The sequence below is a fragment of the Ornithorhynchus anatinus genome, chromosome 21 (genome assembly GCF_004115215.2).
Source record: "Ornithorhynchus anatinus isolate Pmale09 chromosome 21, mOrnAna1.pri.v4, whole genome shotgun sequence".
In the NCBI taxonomy this organism is placed as follows: Eukaryota; Metazoa; Chordata; class Mammalia; order Monotremata; family Ornithorhynchidae; genus Ornithorhynchus; species Ornithorhynchus anatinus.
In genome coordinates this window covers 6416361-6443879 of record NC_041748.1, presented here as the reverse complement: position 1 = coordinate 6443879, position 27519 = coordinate 6416361, and the positions used below count along the sequence as shown (strand labels likewise).

At 50.3% G+C, this 27519-nt stretch overlaps 1 protein-coding gene and 1 non-coding gene across 3 annotated transcripts in view; both read left to right on the top strand.

Moving 5' to 3' along the window:
• ELMO1 (engulfment and cell motility 1) overlaps positions 1-27519 on the top strand; it is a 211655-nt gene that overhangs the window by 69948 nt on the left and 114188 nt on the right. For both annotated transcript variants that reach the window (XM_029048924.1, XM_029048923.1), the window contains 3 exons: positions 10055-10105; positions 12106-12275; positions 20843-20878. In XM_029048924.1, coding sequence (XP_028904757.1) covers positions 10055-10105; positions 12106-12275; positions 20843-20878 — 257 coding nt within the window. The remainder of the gene's footprint in view (positions 1-10054; positions 10106-12105; positions 12276-20842; positions 20879-27519) is intronic.
• LOC114806208 lies at positions 23710-23847 on the top strand. Its single transcript, XR_003754244.1, has one exon. It is a non-coding gene; the product is annotated as a small nucleolar RNA SNORA7 (small nucleolar RNA).

The window sequence follows — 27519 nt, the reverse complement described above, 5'->3', positions numbered from 1 at the left end:
CCCAGCTCCAGCCGCTGGAGACCCTCGGCCATTCGCGTCTCTGGGGACGGGTTTCGGGACGGCTCAGGCTTCGCCTCCGATTCACGGTGGTTTGGAAGGGAGGGAGTGCGGAAGGCAGAGCTGGCCACCCTGCCACGATCGGGTCACCGGCCGGCCGGTCATTTCCTGGACTGCGTGCCGTCCCCCCAGGGGGGACATCGAGAGGCAGAGAGCGGCCGTCTCCATTCCCGGCCTCCTCAGAGGCGGGGCTGAGGAGTCTGGGCCCATCGGGTCGTCTCTAATTAGCGCTTGGGAAAGGGAAGGCGATCGATTGATGTTTTTCCTCCCCGGGGCTGGAGGAGCATGTTATTTATTTCATGATGAAAATGTTGGTGGGCTTGCAGATCTTGGGTCGTGGAAATGAAAAGAGAGGAGGAGAGCGAATGCCAGGAGGATTACTCAGCCGTCTGCTGCTTTTATTACATGTTAGCGACTGTTTTCCACTACTTGCGGGATGATGACACACACGGCTAACGTTTCTGCTTGGGCGCCTTGCCTGGGTCTAGCGAGCTGCGTGGCTGGTTCCAGGATCACGGGAAGGCAGATGACGGGGCCGTTGGAGAGGCAGCGTTGGCCGGGTGGAAAGAGTTCGGGTCTGGGAGTAAGGGCCCCGGGTTCTAATCGATCAATCATATTTATTGAGCGCTTACTGTGGGCACACATGATTTTGCACAGGGTTTTGAACTCCTGGTGGGAGTTTGGCATTGTGCTGCATTTGTTAAGCGCTTACTATGAGCCAGACACCGTACTGGGCACTGGGGTGGATACAGGCTAATCAGGCTGGACACAGTCCTTGTCCCACATGGGGCTCACCGTCTTAATTCCCACTGTAGGTGAGGGAACTGAGGCCCAGAAAAGTGAAGTGACTTGCCCAAGGCCACACGGCAGTCAATGCAGTAATGCCGGGAGATATCAAGCAAGAAATCAATGATTTTATTGAGCATTTACTGTGTGTGGAGCTCTGTACTAAGCGTACAGTAGAACAGAGTTGGTAAACACATTCCCTGCCTCAAGAAACTTATACATCTGGAGGGGATCCTGCTTCGCCGCTGACCTGCTGTGTGTCACTGGGCAAGTCACTTCACTTCTCTGTGCCCCAGTTTCCTCATCCATAAAATGGGGATTCAATAGTCGTATTCCCTCTCCTGTGAGCCCCACTTGGGGCAGAGACTGTGTCTTATCTGACTGTACTGTATCTAATAATATTGTAATAATAATAGCAATAATTATAGTTTGTTAGTTCTTTGTGGAGAGGAAATGTGTCTGTTAATTGTTCTACTGTACTCTCCCAAGCGCTCTGCACACAGTAAGCGCTCAATAAATATGGTTAACTGACTAGTATGGATCAAGCCTTGTTCTAAGCTAGACACAAGTTAATTAAATCAGACACAATCCCTGTCCCACATAGGATTCCAGTCTAAGTAGGAGGGAGAACAGGTATTGATTTTCCATTTTACAGATTGAGGAAATTGAGGCACAGAGACTTAAATGACTGGTCCAAGGCCACACAGCAAGCAAGGAGAGGAGTCGGGTTTCAAAACTGACTCCCAGAGCTTAACATAGTGCTTGGCACATATACGTGCCTAACAAATGTCACGGTGATTGTTGCTTATGAGGGTCAGAGGAGTCCTCTTTGCTCCCGCAGGGATGAGAATCAGCAGTCATAGAGGTTGAAGCCCTGGGGTCATTGGCCTCTTCGAACAACCGGACATCCAACGGCTCTAGAGAAGGACTTGGGGATTTGTGGATGTGTCCTGGTCTGAACTTCAGTCTGGCTCCCTCCCACCTCTCCCCAGATCAAAAGGAACTGTTACCTAGTTCTCTAGACTATAAGCTCATTGTGGGCAGGGCATGTATCTGTTTATTGTTCTATCACCCTCTCCCAAGTGGTTAGTACAGTGCTCTGCCCACAGGAAGAGCTCAATAAATACCATTGACTGACTAGCTGAGGCCCCGTTAAGAGCTTAGTACAGTGCTTTGCACTCAATAAATACCACTGAAAGAATGAATGGAGGCGAGCAGATGCTGGGGGATTTTCCCAGGTATGCAGGGCTGGCAGTGCCAGCCAGAACACGCGATCTAGGGGCAAAGCCCCACGTGATCCCGTGCTTGGGGAGACAACGGGTCCCCAGATGGCCTCTCTCCCCTCCCCACGTCAACACACCGGCTGTTTTGGTGCATGGAGATCTCTCAGAGCAGGAGCTCTTCGTCGGACAAGCGGTCAGACACCCCCCTGGTCCAGTGGAGAATTGGTCTTACCCATAGAAGGAACCCCAGTGGGTTTTGGGGTGCAGCCAACTGAGAGAGAGAGCACAGAGACCATGAGACAAACTCCAGGTTTTAAGCCAGAGAAAAGCGGCGTGGCCTAGCGGATAGAGCACTGGCTTGAGAGTCAGAAGGACCCGGGTCCTGATCCTGGCTCCACCACTTGCCTGCTGGTTGACCTGGGGCAAGTCACTTTACTTCTCTGGGCCTCAGTTACCTTCTCATCTGTCAAATGGGGATTGAGACGGGGACTGTGTCCAACTCAGTTTGCTTGTTTGTATCCACCCCAGCACTTAGTACAGGGCCCGGCACCTACTAAGTGCTTAACAAATACCACAGTTCTTATTAGTATCATTTATTATTAAGCCCTTAAAGAGAATAGTTGCACTTGGCACAGAGGATACGAGCTAGAGAAATGTGAAACAGCGACGGCACGCCGAGATGATTACTTACAACCTGCAGTGATTACAGAGGATACAGGCTACAGGTAGGCAGAGCAGACACTGAGAGGAGATCGATAGCCATATCGGATCTCCGGGCAAGCCTCGGTGAACCTTGGATCTGGAAATCTTGATGATGGGGGTCTCGGCGTCTCCGGTGATGTGTGTGCCCCAGGCACAGGAGGCAGGGACGGGCAGACAGCTCAAGGGTGGTGAAGGTGTAAGCCTCCTTTTCTTCTGCTCCCCCTCCCCTTTAAGTCACCCCGATTCGCTCCCTTCGCTTAACCACCCCTGCCAGCACTTGTATATATACGTTCATATCTATAATTCTAATTATTTATAATAATAATGTTGGTATTTGTTGAGCGCTTACTATGTGCAGAGCACTGTTCTAAGCGCTGGGGGAGATACAGGGTAATCAGGTTGTCCCACGTGGGGCTCACTGTTAATCCCCATTTTCCAGATGAGGTCACTGAGGCACAGAGAAGTGAAGTGACTTGCCCACAGTCACACAGCTGACAAGTGGCAGAGCCGGGAGTCGAACCCGTGACCTCTGACTCCGAAGCCCAGGCTCTTTCCACTGAGCCACTTATATAGATGCCTGTTCACTTGTTTTGATGTCTGTCTCTCCCCCTTCTAGACTGTAAGCCCAGTGTGGGCGGTGATTGCCTCTATTGCTGAATTGTACTTTCCAAGGGCTTAGTACAGCGCTCTGCCCATAGTAAGTGCTCAATAAATGCAATCGAATGAATAAATGAGTGAATCGCACTGAGTACCTCATGCTTCAGGGGTTATATACAGTTCTTTCAGTGGAAAGAGCATAGGCCTGGTAGTCAAACAACCTGGAGTCTAATCCCAGCTCTACCACTTGCCTGCTGGGAGAGCTTGGTCACTTAGCTTCTCGGGGCCTTAGTTTTTCCATCTGTAAAATGGGGATTCATTCAATCGAACAATCAATCCATCATTTCAACCAATTTATCGAGCGCTGACTTTGTGCAGAGCACTGTACTGAGCGCTTGGAAGAGTACAATATAACAGAATTGGTAGTCACATTTCCTGGCCACAACGAGCTTACAGTCTAGAGGGGGAGACAGACATTAATATAAATTACAGATCCGTACAGAAGCACTGTGGGGCTGAGAGACAGAGGTGATTAAAGGGTGCAAGGGCGATGCAGGAATGAGTGGGAGAAGAGGAAAGGAGGGCTTAGTCGGGGAAGGCCTCTTGGAGGGGATGGGCCTCGGTTAAGGCTTTTGAAGGTGGGGAGAGAATTGTCTGACAAATACGAAGGGGGAAGGTTTTCCAGGCCAGGGACAGGATGTGGGTGAGCAGTCAGCGGCGAGATAGACGAGATAGGATTCAAATCCTGTTCTCCCTCCTACTTGGACTGTGAGCCCCATGTAAGACAGGGAGTTTGCCCATCCTGGTGATCCTGCATCTACCCCAGCATTATAGAACAGCGTGGCGCAGTGGAAAGAGCACGGGCTTTGGAGTCAGGGCTCATGAGTTCGAATCCCAGCTCTGCCACTTGTCAGCTGTGTGACTGTGGGCAAGTCACTTCACTTCTCTGTGCCTCAGTTCCCTCATCTGTAAAATGGGGATTAAGACTGTGAGCCCCACGTGGGACAACCTGATTCCCCTGTGTTTACCCCAGCGCTTAGAACAGTGCTCTGCACATAGTAAGCGCTTAACAAATACCAACATTATTAGAACAGTGCTAGACAAAGAGTAAGCACTTAACAGATACCGTAATTAACCATTCCGTCTTGGCCACACCCATGGCCGCAGCCTGCTATGAATTATGGGCAAAGCGCATACCTCAGCTTTAGCGTTTACGGGACGCTCCCCGACGGTAATTCCAAATACTTCCCCTCCAAACCCTTGGGCCTGCTCTGCTCGGCTGCCGTCAGGGAGACCCAGCCGGAGAGAGGCACGAGCCCAGGCCTCAGTTCGGCTAAGGAAGCGTGAGGGATGGAGGGCGGAAAGCAGAAAATCAAGGGAGGTGAGGGAGACGGAGAGGGCCAGAGCACTGAAGATGCCTTGGCTCTTCGTGTGGAAAACAGCTGCTAGAGGAGGGTCCGGGACCGCTCACCGACCCTCCGGTTGAGTGGTCACGGAGGCCCGGGCCGCTGGAACCCGACCTCTGAACCGCTGACCCGTATCTTCTATGCAGAGGCATCGGTTTCAATGTAACCTAGCAACGAGCCCTCTTGCATTCCGACCCCCAGGCCGGAAGAGGACAGGGAAAAGGAATTATGACAAGACGAGAAGGGTAGAAGGAGGTGTGAGGTTGCACTGCTGTCCCCAGATGAACGTCCCCGCAACCTTGAGATGGGACTCGGGCTAAAGACTCTGTTGCGTTGTACTCTCCCAAGAACGTAGTACAGTACTCTGCATCCGGTAAGCGCCCAGTAGATACCGCTGATGGGGATGATGATGATGATGAAGAATGATGGATAGCTACCCCCCCAGCTCATGCAATTTGCTCCTCTGATGGCAACCTACTCACTGTACCTCCATCTCTCCTATCTCACCACCGACCTCTCGCCCACATCCTGCCTCTGCCCTGGAATGCTCTCCCTCCTCAAGTCTGACAGACGGTGACTCTCTCCCGCTTCAAAGCCTTATTAAAGGCCCATCTCCTCCAAGAGGCCTTCCCTGACTACGCTCTCTTTTCCTTTTCTTCCACTCCCCTCTGCATCGCCCTGACTTGCTCCCTTTACTCATCTCCTCTCCCAGCCCCACAGCACTTCGGTATAGATCTGTCATTTATTGATCTATATTCATGTCTATCTCCCTCTCTAGTCTGCAAGCTCATTGTAGGCAGGTTATAGGTCTTTTATATTTGTCTATTGTACTCTCTCAAGCATTTAGTACAGTGATCTGCACACAGTAACTGGTCAATAAATATGATTGACAGACTGACTGACATCCACCCACCGCTGGTATTTATTGGGCACCCACAGAGAGCAAAGCCCTGTGTTATGGGTGTCAGAGAGAGCAGCAGAAACAAGACCTGATCTGTGCCAAACTAGGGACCCCTCTAGGCTGTCCTTCGGCTGATTTGCACCCGTCCTGGGGGGTCCTGCATTTCGGGGTCTGGGGCAGGTTTCCGAAATAGCCTTTGGGATCACTTTGGGTGAGGGGAGGCACCCGGAAGGCAGCAAGGTCAGGGAGTCACAAGACCCGGGTTCTAGTCCCGGTTCTACCACTGGGCTGCCGTGTGTCCTTGAGTGAGTCACTTAACCTCTCTGGGCCTCAGTTTCTCCATTTGTAAAATAAGATAAGGTACCCACTCTCCTTACCTCTTAGATTCATTCATTTAATCGTATTTATTGAGCGCTTACTGTGTGCAGAGCACTGTACTAAACGCTTGGGACAGTACAATGTAACAATAATCAGGGACATTCCCCGCCCACAGTGAGCTCACAGTCTAGAGGAGGGGAGGCAGACGTCAATACAAATAAATGACAGATACGGACATAAGTGCTGTGGGCCTGGGAGGGGGGAAGAAGAGAGGGAGCAAGTCAGGATGATGCAGAAGGGAATGGGAGAAGAGGGAAGTGGGGGCTTAGTCTGGGAAGGCATCTTGGAGGAGATGTGCCTTCAATAAGGCTTTGAAGAGGAGGGACAGTAATTGCCTGTCGGATTTGAGGACGGAGGCCATTCCAGGCCAGAGGCAGGATGTGAGCTAGGGGCCGGCGGTGAGACAGGTGAGATCGAGGCCCAGTGAGAAGGTTAACATTAGAGGAGTGAAGTATGTGGGCTGGGTTGTAGTAGGAGAAAAGTGAGGTGAGGTAGGAGGGGGCAAGGAGATTGACTGCTTTAAAGCCAACAGTGAGAATTTTTGTTTGATGCGGAGGTGGATGGGCAATTACTGGAGTTTTTGAGGAGTGGGGTGACATGTCCTGAGTGTTTTTGCAGAAAAATGATCTGGGCAGAGGTGTGAAGTCTGGACTGGAGTGGGGAGAGACAGGAGGCTGGGAGGTCAGCAAGGAAGCTGATGCAGTAATCCAGGAGGGATAGGAGGAATGACTGTACTAACGTGGTAGTGTGGATGGAGAAGAAAGGGCAGATTTTCACCATGTTGAGCGTACGCCCATTCTAATCAATCAGTCAGTCATATTTATTGAGCGCTTACTGTGTGCAGAGCACTGTACTAAGCCCTTGGGAGAGTACAACACAACAATATAACAGACATTTACGTTCTGATTATTTTTATCTTCCCCAAAACAAAGAAGAGTGCTTGGCATATATTAAGTGTTTAATAATACCCTTATTATTATGATTATGATGGTTAGCCTCAGGAACAAAGAGGGAGACAGGCTGTTTGCAAATGTGTGTGTCAGCGGATGTAATGGAAAGTCAGCATGGTCTAGTGGAAAGAACATGGGCCTGGGAGTCAGAGGACCTGGGTTCTGATTCCAGCTCGGCCTCTTGTCTGTGTGACCTTGGGTGAGTTAATGATCTTCTCTGTGCCTCAGTTACCTCATCTGTAAAATAGGTATCGAAGCCGTGAGCTCAAATAGGGACGTGGATTGTGTCCAACCTGATCATCTTGTATATACCTCAACACTTAATACAGTCCTTAGCACGGAGTAAGCAAATACCATCAAAATAATAATAAAAAAGTAGGTCAGGATGAAACAGCAGGTCAGGTAACTGAATATTCCATTGTCAAACCTAATAAAATATTTATATATGCCTATGTACTAGGGCAGGGAATGAAATCATATCTCTAAGTACTAAGGCCGCTATGGGGCTGACGTGAAGCAGCGTGGTTTAGTGGAAAGAACATGGGCTTGGGAGCCAGACGTCGTGGGTTCTAATCCCAGCTCCGCCACTGGTGGGCTGTGTGACTTTGGGCAAGTCACTTAACTTCTCTGTGCCTCAGTTACCTAATCTGTAAAATGAGGACTAAGACTGTGAGCCATCAGTGTGACAAACTGATTACCTTGTATCTACCCCAGCGCTTAGAGCAGAGCTTGGCACATAGTAAGCACTTAAAAATTTTTATTAGTAGTAATATGAATTTTTTCACTCAACAGTAACCTCTCTGAGAACAAGCATTGTGCCAATCAACTCTGTTAGACCGTACTTTCCCCAGAGCTTAGTACAGTGCTCTGCACACAGTGAGTACTTAATAAACACCACTGATTGGTTCAGGAAAGGCTTCCTGGTGACGGTGGGTTTTTAGAGCTTTCACGAGAGGAAGAGCTGTGTTGTGGCAGATTTGGGGGCAGGTAGTTGAAGTAGTTTCTGGGTTCTCGCTACACTCATCTGGGCTAGGGAGTCAGTGGTATTTATTGAATGCTTACCACGTGCAGAGCACTGTACTAAGCAGTTGGGAGAGTGCACTACAAGCCAGTTTGTATTTATTGAGCATTTACTATATGCGGAGCACTGTACTATGTGCTTGGGAGAGTACAAGTCAAGTCGATTGTATTTACTGAGCTCTTAGTGTGCAGAGCACTGTACTATACGCTTGGGAGAGTACACCACAAGTCAGTCAGCCAGTATTTACTGAGTGCTTACCACGTGCAGAGCACTGTACTAAGAGCTTGGGAGAGCACAGCACAACGACAGGGTCACCGCCAGGGCAGGCGGGCACCGATGGGGCCGAGGGCCCAGTCCCGAGGAGTCTAGCCCAGCCCACTGGCCGTCCCCTTGGGGGTCGGAGAGTGGGTGATGGTGAGATTCCCCTGGAGCTGCCGCATGCATTTAATGATGGGCCCAAGCGAGCTGCGGGGCCCTCAGCTCTGCCAGCCAAATTGGAGCCAGATGGCACGGCCTCTCCCGGGCCCGGTCTCTCATCACTTCAGAGAAATCCCGAGGAGGATCCAGCCGCCACGCCCAGCCCAGGAGACCCTCGAAACCCACACTGCTTTTCTTCTCTCTCAAATGCCTGGCCCTTGTTTTGTTCGTTTTTGGTTTTTTTAAAAAATGGTATTTGCTAAGCACTTCCTGTGTATCAGGAACTGTACTAAACACTGGGATAGATACAAGCTGATAATAATAATGATGATGAGGGTATTTGTTAAGCACTGAAGCCAAGCACCGGGGGAGATACAAAGTAATCAGGTTGTCCCTCATGGGGCTCTCAATCTTAATCCCCATTTTACAGATGAGGTAACTGAGGCCCAGAGAAGTGAAGTGACTTGCCCAAAGTCACACAGCTGATAAGTGGCAGAGCCGGGATTAGGATCCACGACCTCTGACCCCAAAGCCCGTGCTCTTTCCACAAAGCCACGCTGTTTCTCTAGCAGCTGATCAGGTTGAACACAGTCCCTGTCCCACAAGGGGCTCCCTGTCTTCATTCCCATTTTACAGGTGAGGTGACTGAGGCACGGAGAAGTTAGCTGACTTGTCCGAGGTCACTGAGCAGAGATATAGCAGATGCTCAGATCTAGAGGGTGTGTGCGAGTGTGTTTATTAAGGATAATAGTAATAATAATAATTGTGGTATTTGTTAAGTGCTTACTATGTGCCTGGCACTGTACTAAGTGCTGGGGTAGATATAACCTAATCAGGTTAGACACAGTGCCTGTCTCACATGGGGATCACAGTGTTAATCCCCATTTTACAAATGAAGAGACTGAGGCACAGAGAAATTAAGTGACTTGTCCAAGGTTACACAACAGAGAAGTAGCAGACACTCGCTTCTAGAGTGTTTAATATTATTATTATTCCTACTACCAATAATAATGATAGTAATAATTGTGGTGTTTGTTGAGTACTGAATATATGCCAGGCACTGTACTAAGCACTGGGATGGATAGAAGCAAATCTGGTTGGACACAGTCCCTGTCCTACATGGGGCGCACAGTCTTAATCCCTATTTTATAAATGAGGGAACTGAGGCACAGAGAAGTGAAATGACTTACCCATGGCCACACAGCAGACTCGTGGCAGAGCCAGGATTAGAACCCATGACCTTCTGACTCCCAGGTTCTATCCACTGTGTCTGTCAGGTGCCCCTCATCCCCTCACAGGAGGAGCACTGTACTAAGTACTTGGAGAGTACAGTACAATAGAATTAGCAGACACGTTCCCTGTCCGTAAGGAGCTTACAGTCCCGGGGACTTAGGCATGGCTGGCCTGGGAACATGTCAGCTAATTCCGCTGTATCATACTCTCCCAAGCACTTAGTACAGTGCTCTGCACATAGTAAGTGCTCAGTAGGTGAGGTGGGATGGGGGTAGAGAAAGGGGTGTCGGGAAAACCTGTGTTTGAAGCCTGGACAAAGGGGATCATGTTGCTTTTGCATTCCGAGCTCCGGTGGGGTTTCAAAGCCTCTTTTTCTCTTTCAGAACCGGAATGAAATAAAAAATGGAGCGATTCTGCGGCTGACCATTTCCCCAGTAAGTCTTGCAGGCCTCCTCCTCTTCTTCCTCTTCTTCTTCCTCCTCCTCCTCCTCATCCTCCCCTTCTTCTTCCTCCTTCTCCTTTACCGCCTTCTTTTCTCCTCCTCCACTTTCTCCTCCTCCTCCTCCTCTTCCTCCTCCGGCGGCTCATGCTTCACACCCCCCACTTCCCGCTGGTCTCTGGGTCCCTCCTGTGGGGACTAGGGACCTGGGAAAATTTAGGTGAGACACAAGATTTTTTTTCCAAAATAATGATGATGATGATGATGATGATAACGAAAATAATATCAAGGTGTAGTGGATAGAACAAGGGCCTGGGAGTCAGAAGGTCATGGGTTCTAATATCGGCTCCATCCCTTGTCTGTTGCGTGAACCTGGGCGAGTCACTTCACTTCTCTGGGCCTCAGTTCCCTCATCTGTAAAGTGGGGATTAAGACTGTGAGCCCCACATGGGAGAGGGACTGTGTCCAATTTGATTTGCTTGTATCCACCCCAGCACTTAGTACAGTGCCTGGCACGTAGTAAGCGCTTAACACATACCATCGTTATTGTAATAATAATAATGAAAATGTATTTGTTAAGCACTTACCGTGAGCCAAGTGCTGAATTGAATAATCAGGTAGCAGACAGTTCCTGTCCCACGTGATCTCTACATTCAGGGAGAAGAGGTATCGAAATCCCATTTTATAGATGAGGAAACTGAGACCCAGAGCAGTTAAGTAACTTTCCCAAGGTCACACAGGTGGCAGGGAGGTCCACCATGTCTTGCCCCTTTGATCTGGGTATGGGTGGGAGAGAGGGTCCCGGCTTAGCTTTTCAGGTTCCTGGAGCCTACAGTGATCTGCGTGGAGTAAATTCTCAGTAAATACAGTGGCTGATCAAACATGGCAAGGAAGGAGAAAACAGAAAAGCCAGAAGGGGTTTCTCTTCAGCCTCACAGGCATTTAATCCCCACTTTACAGATGAGGAAACGGAGGTGCAAAGAACTGAAGCAGCTTGCCCAAGTCACAGGGGAGGCAAGTTGCAGAGCTGAAATTAGAATCCAGGTCCTCTTACTTCCAGGTCCGTGCTCTTTCCACTAAGCCACACTATTTGATGGCGGTGCTTTACTCCTGCTGTCATCTTCTAAGCTCTTAGTGCAGTGCTAGGTGCTCAGTAAATACCACTGACCGATCGACCAAGGCCCCTGTCGTCCAGGCAGGATGACTTGGGAACTTGTCTTCTTGTTCTGGCCTTCCCGGCCCGGGCGAGGGCTTGCCGTTGTGAACTTTTTTTAAGTGCTGGGGTAGATAGCGTGGCTTAGTGGCAAGAGCACGGGCTTGGGAGTCAGAGGTCATGGGTTCTAATCCTGGCTCCGCCACTTGTCAACTGTGTGACTTTGGTCAAGTCACTTCACTTCTCTGGGCCTCAGTTACCTCATCTGTGAAATGGGGATGAAGCCCGTGAGCCCCACATGGTACAACCTCATTATCTTGAATCTACCCCAGAGCTTAGAATGGTGCTGGGCACATAATAAGCACTTAATAAATACCATTATTATTATTATTATTAGATACCAGTAAGGTTAGACACTGTCCCGTCCCAAATGGGGCTCACCGTCTTGGTCTACATTTTATAGATGAGATGACTGAGGCACAGAGAAATTGAGTGACTTGACCAAGGTTACCCAGCAGACATGGCAGATTAGAACCCAGGTCTTTTTTTCATGACATTTGTTAAGCACTTACTGTGTTCCAGGCACTCTATTAAGCACTAGGGTAGAAACAAGCTAAACAGGTTGGACACAGTCCCTGTCCCCCCTGGGGCTCGCAGTCATTAATCCCCATTTTCAGATGATGTAAATGAGGTCCAGAGAAGTGAAGTGACTTGCCCATGGTTACGCAGCAGAGAGTGGAGAAGCTGGAATTAGAACCCAGGTCCTTTGGACACCCAGGCCATTGCTCTAGCCACTAGGCCAGGTTGCTTCCTCATCTTGGTTTACTTGTATCCCCAACAAGGCCCAGAACGCCCTGCAGCTCCACGAGAAGGTCCAGTCGTCCAGCATGGACGTCAAGATCGAAGCTCTGAAGGACTTAGCCAGCTGCTCCAGGGATATCACCTTTGCTCAGGAGTTCATCAACCTCAACGGGATCTTCCTCCTCACCCAGATGGTGGAAAGCGGCACCGAGTAAGCGCCCGCCTCTCTCTTCTCCAGGCCCCTTTTCAGCATTTGTAGCCTTTACCGGTTTTCTTTTTCGTTTTTCACGATATTCGTTAAGCGCTTACTGTGTGCCAGGCATTCTACTAAGTGCTAGGGAGGATACCAGCAAATCGGGTTGGTGCCACGTAGGGGTCACAGTCTCAATCCCCACTTTATAAATGAGGTAACTGAGGCACAGGGATGTGACGCGACTTGCCCAAGGTCCCACAGCAAACACGTGGCGGGGCCGGGATTAGAACCCAGGTCCTTCTGACTCCCAGGCCCATGCTCTATCCACTAGGCCACGCTGCTTCTCATCTTGCCATTCTAGTTAAAAGAAGCCCACCATGAGCTTACAGTCTAGAGGAGGAGACACGTTCGTGTTAATAATTTCTTTCCTGCTCTCCCCATTTACTCCCCACAGGCTAAGGAAGGCTCCCAGGGCCTCTCAGATCCCCCGCTGGTCGCCCACCTTCGTCCCCCCAATCCCCAAATCCCCCGTCCCTTTCCCGGCTCCTGCTTCTGTGGAGGAAGGATTCCAGCTGGATCCTTTGGGGAGGACCACCCGCCGCAAATTCCCCTCCCACACCGATTGTATGGTCCTGGGAACTTTTCTCCCCAAATCCAAACCTACACCACAACAGTAATAAATGCACTTTTTCTAAAGGCCCCTGATAAGCAGAGGAAAGTAAATTGTGTTTGTTCTTCATCTTAGAAGCAGCGTGGCGTAGTGAATAGAACACGGGCCTGGGAGTCAGAAGCTGTGGTTCTGATCCCGGCTCTGCCACTTGTCTGCTGTGTGACCTCGGGCAAGTCACTAGGCTTCTCTGGGTCTCAGTTACCTCATCTGCAGTGGGGATGGAGATTGTGAGCCCCGTGTGGAACAGGGCCTGTGTCCAATCCGATCTGTTTGCATCCTCCCCGGCGTTTAGCACAGTTCCCGGCACATAGTATGCACTTCACAGATATCTCTCTTTCCCCCATCTTAGCTCTCTCTGCCTGGCATCTTTATCATGAACCCTGACTTCCAGGAAGGAGTATGAAGTACTTTGCCCTGTACTTCGGCTCTCTGGCTTTGCCAAGCAGGGTTAGCACTTACAAGAATGTATAATAATGTTGGTATTTGTTAAGCGCTTACTATGTGCAGAGCAGTGTTCTAAGCCCTGGGGTAGATACAGGGTCATCAGGTTGTCCCACATGAGGCTCACAGTCTTAACCCCCATTTTGCAGATGAGGTAACTGAGGCACAGAGAAGTGAAGTGACTTGCCCACAGCCACACAGCTGACAGGTGGCAGGGCCGGGATTCGAACCCATGACCTCTGCCTCCCAAGCCCGTGCTCTTTCCACTGAGCCACGCTGCTTCTCTGACTTATGTATTGGACTTAAATATTGATGTCCCCTGAGCTCTCCAGTACATCTCACCTCCAAGTCGGCGAAAGCACCCCTAATACCATCAAGTGGTATTTATTGAAAACTTACTGTGTGCAAGTACTCTAGAGTCTCAGCTCATTGTGGTCAGGGAATGTGTCTGGTTATTGTTCTACTGTATTCTCTAAAGCTCTTAGTACAGTGTCCTGCCCACAGTAAGCGCTCAATCAATAGGATTGAGTGAATGGATGAAGGCAGAGCACTGGACTAAGCGTTTGGGGTTTTGTAAGCTTGTCGCGGGGAGGAAACACGCCTACCAACTCCGCTGTATTGTCCTCTCCCAAGCACAGTATTCTGCACAGAGTAAGCACTCAATAAATACCACTGATTGATAGATTGGGCTCTATTAAATTGTCCACAAGAAGGGATGGCAGCTGTTCCTTCGCCCGGGTAAATAAAGGACTCGAGCTGGGGCTGAGCTACTGACTCAAAGTAGTAAGGCAGCACCACCCCCCACCATGCCACACTCCCCCACTTGTCCTAACTCCCGTTTTGGCAGGTGCCCGGCAACTTTTTTACTAGCAGCATTAAATTGTATTTCAATCGTATTTATTGAGCGTTTACTGTGTGCAGAGTACCGTACTGAGCCCTTGGGAGGGTACCCTAGAACAATAAAAAGACACATTCCCCGCCCACAACGAGCTCACAGTCTAGATCGGGGGAGACGGCCATTAATATAAATAAAGTACAGATACGGACATAAATGCTGTGAGGCTGGGAGGGGGGATCAATAAAGGAAATGAGTCAGGGGGACGCAGAGGGAGTGGGAGATGAGGAAAAGTGAGGCTTAGTCAGGGAAGGCCTGTTGGAGGAGATGGGCCTTCAATAAGGCTTTGGAGTGATGGAGAGTCATTGTCTGTCGGATTTGAGGAGGGAGGGCGTTCCAGGCCAGAGGCAGGACGTAGGCAAGGGGTCGGTGGCGAGATAGGTGAGATCAAGTAGACCTCCCTCCTGCCACTTCTCCAGGTAACAGCCGGAGCCCTAGGAGTGGTCACTGCTTCTGTTGAGGTCCCTTCCCGCCGAGAGCTACTGGGCCTGGGACACCCCTGCCTCCCTCACCCCTTCCTGGACGGATAAGGGTCCTCTTTGGCATTAGGGAGAGCTGGTGTCAAGGCAAATAAATAGCAATAATAACTGTGGTATTTGTTAAACATTTACTACGTGCCAAGCACTGTACTAAGCACTGAGGCCTAGTGGAGCGAACCCGGGCCTGGGAGTCTGAAGGACCTGGATTCTAATCCTAGCTCTGCGACTCGTCTGCTGTGTGACCTTGGGCAAATCCCTTCACTTCTCTGTGCCACAGAATTAGGTAAAATGTGAGTTAAGTCTGTGAGGTCTATGGCCAACCCGAGGATCCTGTGTCCACCCCAGTGCTGAGTATAGTGTCCGACACGTAATAAGCGCTTAACATAAACCACGATTCCAGTGCCCGGCACATAAGAGGTGCTTAACGAATACTATTATCATTGTTATTTAGACACAGGACAATCGGGTCAGGCACAGTCCTCGTCCCACCCGGGATTCACAGTCTAAGGTAGAGGAAGAACAAGTATGAGGCTTCATTTTTACAGATAAAGAAACTGAGACTCACATAAGTTGCCCAAGGCCACATAGCATCTAGGATTAGAACCCAGCTCTCTAGACTTCCAGGCCTGTGATCTTTCCACTAGGCTGTACTGCTTCTCATTCCCTCCTGTAACTAATTCCTTAATTTTAACCCACTCTGAAAACCAAAAAAGAGAATGCTATATCCTCCCCTAATCTATGCCTTTAACGCGAGTAGCAGAGACAGGAGCTGGGGATGAGTTGGATAACAGGAATAAAGAAGCCTTGTTGTAGAAAGGTTCCCTCCCTCTTTCCTCTCTGTCCCTATGGAGGGGATAAAAGGAAACGAAAGCTGCACATGTGGGCTGTCCAAAGGAATATTTTTCCAGCAGCTTCGTGTTTCACCCGCTGCTCTAGAAGACTAGAAAAAACCTGGTCTCTCTGGGCCTTCGGGCTGGTGTAGTGGCATGAAATTGATCGTTTCCTGGTCTCCAGTGAATGGGAATCAGAATCCCAGGCTGTCTGAGCTCGGGGTTATCCATCTGAGCCTTTTCCATTGCAGTGCCGGGAGATCCGGGGTGTGCTCGGGAGTGGTCAACTGACCCAGTGTTGGCTACTACCACATAATGATAATTATGATATTTGTTAAGTGCTTACTATGTGCCAAGCACTGTTCTGAGCCCTGGGATCCTGTTGGTCCCTGTCCCACATGGGGCTCACGGTCTTAATCCCCATTTTACAGATGAGGTAACCGAGGCACAGAGAAGCAAAGTGACTTGTCTGGAGTCACAGAGCAGGCAAGTGGCGGAGCCGAGATTAGAACCCACCTCCTCTGATTCTCAAGCCCGGGTTCTTGCCACTAAGCCACTTCTCCAAGTCCCTACAGGTGCCATAGTTAGGAGCGAGGGACATTATGACATTGAAGAAAGTGCTGACAGTACTAACCTCTAAGTTCTAAGCTCTGGACTAAGTCGATACAAGGCTAGGAGGTCAGATATCATCCCTGTCCTACACAATCATGTCCATTTTGTTATAATTAATAATAACAACAATAATAATTACAGTATTTGTTAAGTGCTTGCTATGTGTCAAGCACTGTACTAAGCGCTGGGGTATATACAAGAGCAGCAGCGTGGCTCAGTGGCAAGAGCCCGGGCTTGGGAGTCAGAGTTCATGGGTTCGAATCCCGGCCCTGCCACTTGTCAGCTGTGTGACTGTGGGCAAATCACTTAGCTTCTCTGTGCCTCAGTTCCCTCATCTGTAAAATGGGGATTAACTGTGAGCCTCACGTGGGACCACCTGATGACCCTGTATCTACCCCAGCGCTTAGAACAGTGCTCCGCACATAGTAAGCGCTTAACAAATACCAACAATATTATACAAGCAAATCTGGTTGGACACAGTCCCCGTACCACATGGTGCTCACAGTCTCAATCCGTTTTACAGATGAGGTAACTGAGGCCCAGAGAAGTGAAGTGACTTGCCCAAGCAGGCAAACTGGCAGAGCCGGGATTAGAACCCATGACCTTCTGACTCCTAGGGCTATACTCTATCCACTATGCCATGCTGCTTTTAATTTTACAGATCCATCACCTTTTCAGGTCAGAACAGTTTTACAGATGAGGAAACTGAGGCCCAGAGAGGGTAGGTGACTTGCCCAAGTCCACAGAGCAGGGCTACGGTGAAGCTGGGACTCGAACAAACACCCCCTGACCCTTTCCACTAGGTCCTGCTGCCACGGGGGGAAACTGAGGGCGAGTCCTAATGCTGGGCTGAATCGCCACTGGGCAGCTGGTCTTCCATCAGTATTCCTGCTGGGGGGATGGGTCAGGCCAGGGTGGTGCTGATTTTCAGGGAGTTGAACCCCCTTGTTGCTAGGCAGCAGCATGGCTCAGTGGAAAGAGTCAGAGGTCATGGGTTTGAATACCGGCTCTGCCACTTGTCAGCTGTGTGACTGTGGACAAGTCACTTAACTTCTCTGTGCCTCAGCAACCTCATCTGTAAATTGGGGATTAACTGTGAGCCTCACATGGGACAAACTGATTACTCTGTAACTACCCCAGCGCTTAGAACAGTGCTCTGCACATAGTAAGCACTTAACAAATACCATCATCATTATTATTATTAGGCAGAAAGACACGGGAAAGGGAGCGGCTTTCTTGATTGGAGAGAGGGAAGCAGTTCAGCTGGCTCCCTCGCTCCGCCTGGGAATTCCATCTTCCACATAAAGAATGGATGAGTCTGGATTTATTTCCCTTCTCAAATATCTAGAAAGATAGAAGGGAGTTCATCCTGTCTGCCCGGGCTTCTTAATGGGAAAACCATCAGATTTGGACGTGCTGAATTCGTAACAGATTTAGACTTGCAATTCAGAAAAATTGGTCAACTCCTTTTCTAATCGTTCAATCAATCAACGGTATTTATTGAGTGCTTACTATATGCAAAGCACTGTTCTAAGTGCTTGAGAGAGAAGCAGCGTGGCGTAATGGATAAGGCACGGGCCAGGAGTCAGGAGGTCATGGGTTCTAATCTCATCTCCTCCCCTTGTCTGCCATGTGGCCTTGGGCAAGTCGCTTCACTTCTCCAGGCCTCAGTTACCTCATCTGTAAAATAGGGATTGAGATTGTGACCACCACGTTGGACAGGGACTGTGTTCAACCCGATTTGCTGGTATCCACCTCATTACCCTATTTATTTTGTTAATGAGATGTACATCACCTTGATTCTATTTATTGCTATTGTTTTAATGAGATGTTCATCCCCTTGACTCTATTTATTGCTATTGTTTTTGTCTGTCTGTCTCCCCCGATTAGACTGTGAGCCCGTCAGTGGGCAGAGATTGTCTCCATCTGTTGCGGATTTGTCCATTCCAAGCGCTTAGTACAGTGCTCTGCACATAGTAAACGCTCAATAAATACTATTGAATGAATGAATGAATTTAGTGCAGTGCCCGGCACACAGTAAGCACTTCGCAAATACCACTATTTTATTATTATTATAATGCAACAGAATTAGCAGACCCATTCCCTGCCCATAATGAGTTTACAGTCTGCCATCATCAGGAGTAAATTCCTTGTGAACAGAAATCGTGTCTACCAACTCTGACTTATTGTTTTTATCATTATGAGATTTCTTAAATGCTTACTGTGTGCCAGGTACTGTACTGAGTGCTGGGGCAGATACCAGCCAATCAGTTTGGACGCAGACCATGCCCCACATCGGGCTCACAGTCTTAACCCCCATTTCACAGATGAGGGAACTGAAGCCCAGAAAAGTGAAGTGACTTGCCTAAGGTCACACAGCAGACAAATGGCGGAGCTGGGATTAGAACCCAGCTCCTTCTGACTCCCAGACCCATGCTCTATCCGCTAAGTCATGCTGCTTCCACAGCGCCCGTTGTATTGTGCTCTCCCAGTGCTTAGTACAGTGCTCTGCACATCGTAAGTTGTCTTCCTGATTGATTTCCTGGGCCTGGGCCACATCCCTGCTCAAGTGCATCTGTCTGAGGTCGGTCGCAGCAACGAAGTTAGGCTCCGTGCCCCGGAAAAAACAACCCATCTCATTGTGCCAGAGTGTTGTTGCCACATTCGGGATTGGCTAGCGACTGACAGAGCCGTCCCGCGTGTCTGAATCCTGTCACTGAGGTCGAGGCTGGCTAGTGCCTGACAGTTCTCTGTGTGTTTGAGGCCCGTGGCTGTAGCCAAGGTGGCTGGTGGCCCCTGTATATGTGTCTGAGCCCTCTGGTCAAGACTGGCTGATGACTGACAGAGTTCTCTGTGCCATCGAGTCCTGTGGCTATAGCCAAGGTTGGCTAGTGACTGTGGGACTCAACCCTGTTTGTGTCTGAGCCCTGTGGTTGCAGGCAAGCTTGGCTAGTGAGTGACAGTTCTCCATGTGGCCATGGTTCAGGTCGGCTAGTGACCATGGGATGGGTCTTTGTGCGTCTGAACCCTGCCGCTGTGCTCAAGGTTGGCTAGTGAACGGGACGGTTCTCTGTGTCTCTGAATCCTGAGGTGACGGCCCAGGTTGTCCAGAGAACTGTTCGGGAAGTGCCGCAGAGGAGCATCGCTAGTCCAGTTTTCTGCTGGCCAGTCCTCACCCCTGGAGACGCCGCTGACGTTTGGATACCGAGGGCCGAGGCCATAAGCCTTTTGGACTCGCGCTTTTCAACTTTGGTTTTCTCCACTCGTGGCCGTTGCTTCAGCAGCGAGGGGCGGGTGGGTCTCCTGAGGGAAGAAGTCGAGACCAGGCCCCTTGGCTGACATGGGAGATTGGAATCAGCACGGATAGAGAAGCAGCGTGGCTCAGTGGAAGGAGCGCGGGCTTAGGAGTCATAGGTCACGGGTTCTAATCCCGGCTCCGCCGCCTGTCAGCTGTGTGACTTTGGGCAAGTCACTTAACTTCTCTGCCTCAGTTACCTCATCTGTAAAATGGGGATTAAAACTGTAAGCCCCACGTGCGATAACCTGATCACCTTGTATCCCCCCAGCATTTAGAACAGTGCTTTGCACATAGTAAGCGCTTAACAAATACCACCATTATTATTATTATCATTACCCTGGTGGGACTGGAACAAAGCTAATAAATGTCATAAGGGTCACCGTTGATATCAAACTAGAATTATTTACTATTATTATTATTATGGTGCTTGTTAAGCACTTACTATGTGCCTAGCACTGTTCTAAGCACAGGGGTAGATGCAAGTTAATCAGGTTGGACACAGTCCCTGTCCCACTTGGGGCTCACTTTCTCAATCCCCATTTTACAGATGAGGTCACTGAGGCCCAGAGAAGTGAAGTGACTTGTCCAGTGTCACCCAGCAGACACGTGGCAGAGCCAGGATTAGAACCCAGGTCCTTCCAACTCCCAGGCCCATGCTCTGTCCACTAAGCCACGCCGCTTCTTTCAATCCTCGTGTGTCTCTGAATCTCAGATGTGCGGGGCTCCAGCTGCCCAGGCCTCCCCGTGATCGCCCACTCTGGTCACCAAAGACTCCTCAATCACTCGTCTCTCCCACATGTGTCTCCAAACACAAGTTCGTGACACACCGGGGATTCTGAGAAGAGGCATGTGCCCTCATTCATTCATTCATTAATTAATTAATTCATTCATTCATTCACTCACTCACTCATTCATTCATTCGTATTTATTGAGCGCTTACTATGTGCAGAGCACTGTACTAAGCACTTGGAATGTACAATTCCATGCTGCCCCTTCTCCGGGCACCCGCGGGCCTGGTGAGGTGCTCGCTTGGACTCGATCACCTCAGCAATACATCCGCCATGGGTTGGGTATCCCTCGCTCTACACACGCACACACGCGCACACACTCTCTCTCACACACATAAACATGCACACGCATACACACACACATATATATGTGGGCAGGGGTTGTCTCTTTTTATTGCTGAACTGTACTTTCTAAGCGCTTAGTAGAGTGCTCTGCATACAGTAAGCGCTCAGTAAATACGACCGAATGAATGAACCCAGAGGTTGGCTCTGCTCCGTCCTTGCCCCGCACCACACTGCTGTCAAATACGGTGGCCCCAAGATTGACTGATGATTGTTTTTCTGTTTTTCAGGAAGTATCAGAAGCTACAGAAGATTATGAAACCCTGGTAAGAGCCCGCTGCCTCCCTCCCCTTCCTCTTCCTCCTGCACGGCTAAATCTTCCCCCACCTGGCCACAGGCGCCGCTTTATTTAGGGTTGCGGTGATGGCAACCAACTCCTCCTGTTCCACTCGCTGGAGGCGCCTGCCTTCCTTTTCGCTGTGTGGGAGGGGGTCTCAGTACTTCTGGCGCGTACCTAAATAATAATGATAACGGTATTTGTTCAGCACTGTACCGAGCGTTGGGGTGGATACAAGCGTATCGGGTTGGACGGGATCCCTGTCCCAGGTGGGGCTCACAGTCTCAATTCCCATTTCCCAGATGAGGTAACTGAGGCGCAGAGAAGCGAAGTGACTTGGCCAAGGTCACACAGCAGACCAGGGGGCCGAGCGAGGGTTAGAACCCATGATCTTCTGACTCTCAGGCCTGTGCTCTATCTGCTACGTCGGGCTGCTTCTCGGCTATGGGGACAAAGCCAAGCAATGGCTCCTCCCCTCGGAATCAACCACTGCAGTGGTGTTTGTCAAAGCTTTTGCTATGTACTAAACAATGAGGCAAATAGACACATTACCTTCCCCACGTGTGGCTCACCGTCTAGGGGGCATGGAGAACGTATATTGAATCCCCATCGTACAGAGAGTCAGAGAGGTGAAGTGATTTGCCCAAAATCACACAGCAGGCACTTGGTGGAGTCTCTTGACCCACAGCCCTATGCTGTTTCCATTAGGCCACACTGCTTTTCACCGGGGTACCGTGGTTCCTTTTCCACTCGGATGGCCTCTGGCCCTCCTTCCATCTGGCTCAACCCCAGAGGAGAACTCCAAGCCCCTTCATCGCGTCGTCTCATTCAAGATCTCTTTCCTTCCTTGGAAATTATCATTTTTAAGCAGTGAAGCCTGGTGGAAAGTCGGGGGACCTGGGTTCTAATCCCAACTCCGCCCCCCGTCCCCCGTGTGACCTCGGGGAAGGTATTTCGCTTCTCAGTGCCTCAGTTCCCTCATCTGCAAAAGGGGGATTCGATACCTGTTCTCCCTCCTACGTGGGACCTGGTGATCTTGGATCTAACCCAGCACATCATATGGTGTTTGATACATAGTAAGCACTTAATAAAAATCAGTTATTATTTTAATGAGAGAATGCGTTGGAGTTTTCCCTAGGAGAACTTTTTCCATAAAGCCACTAGCTGGTGCCACAAGCCCCGGGCATTTTCTGGGGAGAAACAGAGTCACATAGAGCTCGTGAGCCCAGGGTTCATCCAGTCGGTTCCATGCCTTGGGCAGGCCAGGGGAACGGGACGACCCACTCTGTACTCCCATTCCCAGCCCTGAAGAGAAGCAGAGCGGCCTAGTGGACAGAGCACGGGCCTGGGAGTCAGCAGGACCTGAGTTTCAATCCCGGCTCTGCTCTCTGTCTGCTGTGTGACCTCGGGCACGTTACTTGATTTCTCTGGGCCTCGGTTATCACAACTGTAAAACGGGGATTAAGACTGTGAGCCCCAGGTGGGACAGGGATTAGCCTGTATCTACCCCAGCGCATAGTACAGTGGCTGGCTCGTAGTAAGCACTGAAGCAATACCGTTAAAATAAAACCCGTAAAAGCAGAGCTGACGCAGGTGCCTCCCGGCCTTGGCTGCCCCCGCATGCTGGCCTCAGATTTTCTGGATTTTGCAGCCTTGACTGTGCCGGGAAAACTCTCCCAACCCCCTCAGATGGGCTTTCTCCTGGAAATCCGAACGGGGCGGGAGTTCACTTTTAGAGGAATTACGAGAGCGGAGTGGAGCGCGTGCCCCCCCAAGGGGCTGGATCTGGCAGGAAGATGATCTGAACGGAGTTAATGAGAAACATTTGTCGGAATCAACCCGCTCTGCCCGGCGGAGGGAGCGGATCCCGGCTCCGAGCATCTGGAAACCTCAGTCCGGGCTCGTGGATTGTAGCGCCGCCCCCAGTCCGTCCACTACTTGGTACTGCTCCTCTCTCCGGTCCGTTCTTCCCTCTGCTGATATTCTGTACAAGCCTCCTCACTCCTCAGAAGGCTCCATTGGTCACCCATCCATCTCGGCCCTGAGCAGAAACTCCTCATGGTCGGCAGTCTCCTTCTTATTTACCTACTCTCTTCTCCCTCTCCTCCCCAGCTCGCACTCTTTGCTTTTCTCCAGCACCCCTACCTCCTGGGCCTCATTCTCATCTGTCTTACCAATGGCCTCTTGCGTATGCTCTCCCTCCGGCGGGGAATCCCTCCCTGCTCCAAATCCGTCAGACCGGAGCTCTCCCCGTCTCGAAAGCCCTCCTGAATAATAATAATAATTATGGTAATTGTTCAGCAGTCACTATGTGCTAAGCACTGTTCTAAGCACTAGGGTAGATACAAGTGAATCAGGTTGGACACAGTCCCTGACCCACCTTAATCCCCCTTTTACAGGTGAGGTAACTGAGGCACAGAGAAGCAAAGTGATTTGCGCAAGTTCACAGAGCAGACGTGTGGCGGAGCCGGAATTAGAACCCCGATCCCAATGGTGCCCAGGCCCGTGCTCTATCCTCTAAATTACTGAAATCACACCTCCTCCAGGAGGCCTTCCTCAACTAATTTCTACTGTCCCAGGTGTCCTGGTGCCTGTGTACTTGTGAACTTGCATCCTCCCCATAACACCTGTGTACATATCCTACATACCCTACTGTCTAAGCGCTAACGACTATCTAGCCCCTTTTCTTTCTTCTTTCTGTCTGTAGTTGATCCTAGGGCTTCCTAGGTTGGAGGCATCTCCCAAGGGCTCTGTACAGTGCTCGGCACAGAGGAGGTGTTAATAGCTGCTGTATCTGCTAAGCTCCTTGTACGAAGCGCTTCCCTCTCAGGGTCGCAGCTGGAGAATTTCCAGTACTTTACCAATTTCAACTACGGGAGGGAGAGTCGAGCAGAGGCCTATCCATTCCATTCCTAGCTTGAGCAGTGGCTAGCGAGTGGAAGGCCATCTGCTACAAGTCAAAACTCACCCGTGCTGGGCGGCAACGGCACGGGAAAGAGTCGAGGGTGGAGACTCAAGTTTATTATGCAGAAGAAGGCGACGGTAAACCACTTCTGGATTTTTACCAAGAAAACTACGGATCCACTACCAGAACGATGTCAGATGGAGATGGGGCGTTCTGGGAGAGATGTGTCTAGGGCCTCGCTATGGGTCGGAGACGCCTTGACGGGATAAGACAAGACTAAGCGCTGGGGTAGATACAGGACCGTCAGGCGGGACACAGTCCCCATCCCACGTAGACCTCACAGTCTAAGTAGGAAGGAGAAATGCAGCGTGAGTAGAGAAGCAGCATGGTTCCGTGGAAAGAGCACAGGCTTGGGAGCCGGAGGTCATGGGTTCGAATCCCCGCTCTGTCACCTGGTCAGCTATGTGACTGTGGGCAAGTCACTTCACTTCTCTGGGCCTCAGTTCCCTCATCTGTAAAATGGGGATTAAGACTGTGAGCCTCATGGGGGACAATCTCGATTACCCGGCATCTACTCCGGAGCTTAGAACAGTGCTCTGCACAGTAAGCGCTTAACAAATACCAACATTATTATTATTAATAAATGGGTATTTCATCTCCAATGTACAGATGTGGAATAGAAGTCGTGACTTGCCCAAGGTTACACAGTGTAAGGGCAAGTATAAGAACCTCTGACTTTCAGGCTCCTGCTCTTTTCACCAGGCCACATTACTGCTCACCAAATCAGAGGAGACACAGCTCATAATCTAAAAGGTAGGGAGAGCTGTTACCTTGTCTCCATATTTAACTGAGAAATGCGAGCCACAGAGAGGTCGAGTAACTTCCCCCTCTAGAAGCTCCTTGCGGGCAGAGAAAATGTTTACCAATCTGTTATAATGTATTCTCCCAAGGGCTTAGTACAGTGCTCAATATACAGTTGACTGTTTTATGGTACCTGTTAAGCTCTTACTACGTGTCGAACACTGTTCTAAGCACTGGGGTAAGTATAAGGTAGGTCGGACGCAGTCCCTGTCCCTCAAGGAGGTTCACAGTCTCAAGTAGAAGAGAGAACAAGTATTGAATCCCCATTTTACACTTGAGGAAACTGAGGCACAGAGATATGAAATGACTTGCCCAAGGTCACACAGCAAGCAGTTGGCAGAGCCAGGATTGGAACCCAGGTCCTCTGACTCCCAGTCCCCTGGTCTTTCCATTAGGTCACACTGCCCCAGGTCACACGGCAGAGTTGGGATTCTCACCCAGGACTTCTGAGTCTCCATCCCTGCCTCTCTTCCCTAGAGAGCCTCCGCTCTAGAGAAGAGCATGGGCTACTGGATAGAGCATGGGCCTGGGAGTCAGAAGGTCATGGATTCTAATCCTGGCTCTGCCGCTTGACTGCTGTGTGACCTCGGCTAAGTCACTACACTTCTCTTGGCCTCAGTTCCCTCAACTGTAAAACGGAGATGGAGACTGTGGGCCCCACGTGGGACAGGGCCCGCATCCAAGCTGATCAGCTGGTACTGACCCCGGCGCTTAGAACGGTTCGTGGCACAGAGTAAGCGATTCACGAGTATCGTTATTATTATTATTGTTCTCTGGAGAGAGCAAGCGAGCTGGAGCTGTTCCTCATTTCTCTCATTTCCACCCCAACCTCCTGGCAGGAGTCCAAAGCCCCTTCTGTCTATTAAAGGGCCTTGACTTCCCTGGTCAGCGCCTTAAAGGGCCTTGGTGAGGCCTTTGTGAGCTCTTCCACTGACACCTCCTGGGGATAAAACAGATTACATCAGTCGCTTCCGTTCAGCAGCCAGATCTAACTGGTTCCCCGGGCCGGGCTGCCCTGGCCGGCTTCTAAACGGGCAACGGATTGCTCCCGGACCCTCCGTCCACGCGTCCCGCGAAGCCACCCCTGCCTGGGCTGGGGACGAGAAGGGAGAGAACTCGGGCTTCGCGTCCGCCGAGGCCAGCCGACCGCCGAGGCCGCCTCCCGGCCCAGCCAGACGGCCTTGGGAGCTGAGGACTGAGCGGGAGTCAGAAAAGGAAGTGAGAAAACTTGCCTCTGAGGTCTGCGTTTCCCAAGCAGCTAAGGATTTGAGAGGGAGGAGGGGGAGAAGGGGACTATACGAATCAGACACGCAAAGCTTTACATGCACTCTCCGTTGCCCACCCTCTATGTCCGACCCGATTATGCGGTGCTTAGTACAGTACGTGAAAAGTGCTTAGTAAATGCCGCAGTTATTATTATTATAAGTGCCTACTATAGTGTCCTGCACCGAGTAGTTGCTCAATACATACTATTAGTCAGTCAGTGGTATTTATTAATAACAACTGTGGTCTTTGTTAAATCCTAGGCACTATACTAAGCACCGGGGTAGATACAAGGTAATCAGGTCAGACACAGTCCTTGTCCCACATGGGGTCCAGTCTTAATCCCTATTGTTACAAGTGAGGGAACTGAGGCAGAGAGAAGTTAAGTGACCGGCTCAAGATCACACAGCAGACATGTGGCAGAGCCAGGATTAGAACCCCCGTCCTCTGACCTCCAGGCCTCTGCTCTTTCCACTAGATCATACTGCTTCTGTTGGACACTTACCCAGTGTAGAGCACTTTATGAAGCCCTTGGGAGAATCCAATACAACAGAGCTGGTAGACACATTCCCTGCCCACGGTGAGATAGTCTAGAGGGAGAGACAGATATTTACACAAATTACAGGTATATACATAAGTGCTGTGATGTCAAGAGTGGGGTGAATATCAAGTGCTTCAAGGGTACAGACCTAAGTGTACAGAGGGCAGGCATGTGTCTACTAACAATTGTACTCTCCCAAGCCATTAGTAATAATAATGTTGGTATTTGTTAAGCGCTTACTATGTGCCGAGCACTGTTCTGAGCGCTGGGGTAGACACAGGGGGAATCAGGTTGTCCCACGTGGGGCTCACAGTCTTCATCCCCATTTTACAGATGAGGTAACTGAGGCCCCGAGAAGTTAAGTCTTGCCCAAAGTCACACAGCTGACAAGTGGCCGAGCCGGGATTCGAACCCATGACCTCTGACTCCAAAGCCCATGCTCTTTCCACTGAGCCACGCTGCTTCCTAGTACACTGCTCTGCACATAGTGAAGGCTCAATAAACACCATTGATTGATCGACTGAGTCATTCATTCATTTAAATGTATTTATTGAGCACTTACAGTGGGCAGAGCACTGTATTAAGCACTTGGGGAGTACACTCCCACAATAAACAGTCACATTCTCCCACCAAAACGAGCTTACAGTCTAGAATGGGAGACACAAACATCAAAACAAATTAATTAAATTACAGAGATGTACGAAAGTGCTGTGAGACTGGGAGGGGGAGAAGAGGAAAGGGAGCAAGTCAGGGTGATGCAGAAGGGCGTGAGAGAAGAGGAAAAGTGGGGCTTAGTCTGGGAAGGCCTCTTGGAGGAGTTGTGTCTTCAATAAGGCTTTGAAGGTGGGGAGAGTCATTGTCCGATTTGAGGAGGGAGGGCGTTCCAGGCCAGAGGCAGGAGGTGGGTGAGGGGTCGGCATCGAGACGGGTGAGATGGAGGCCCGGTGAGACGGTTAGCGCTAGAAGAGCGAAGTGTGCAGACTGGATTGTAGAAGGACAGAAGCGATGTGAGGTAGGAGGGGGCGAGGCGGTAGACTGCCCGTGGTGAGGAGATTTCGTT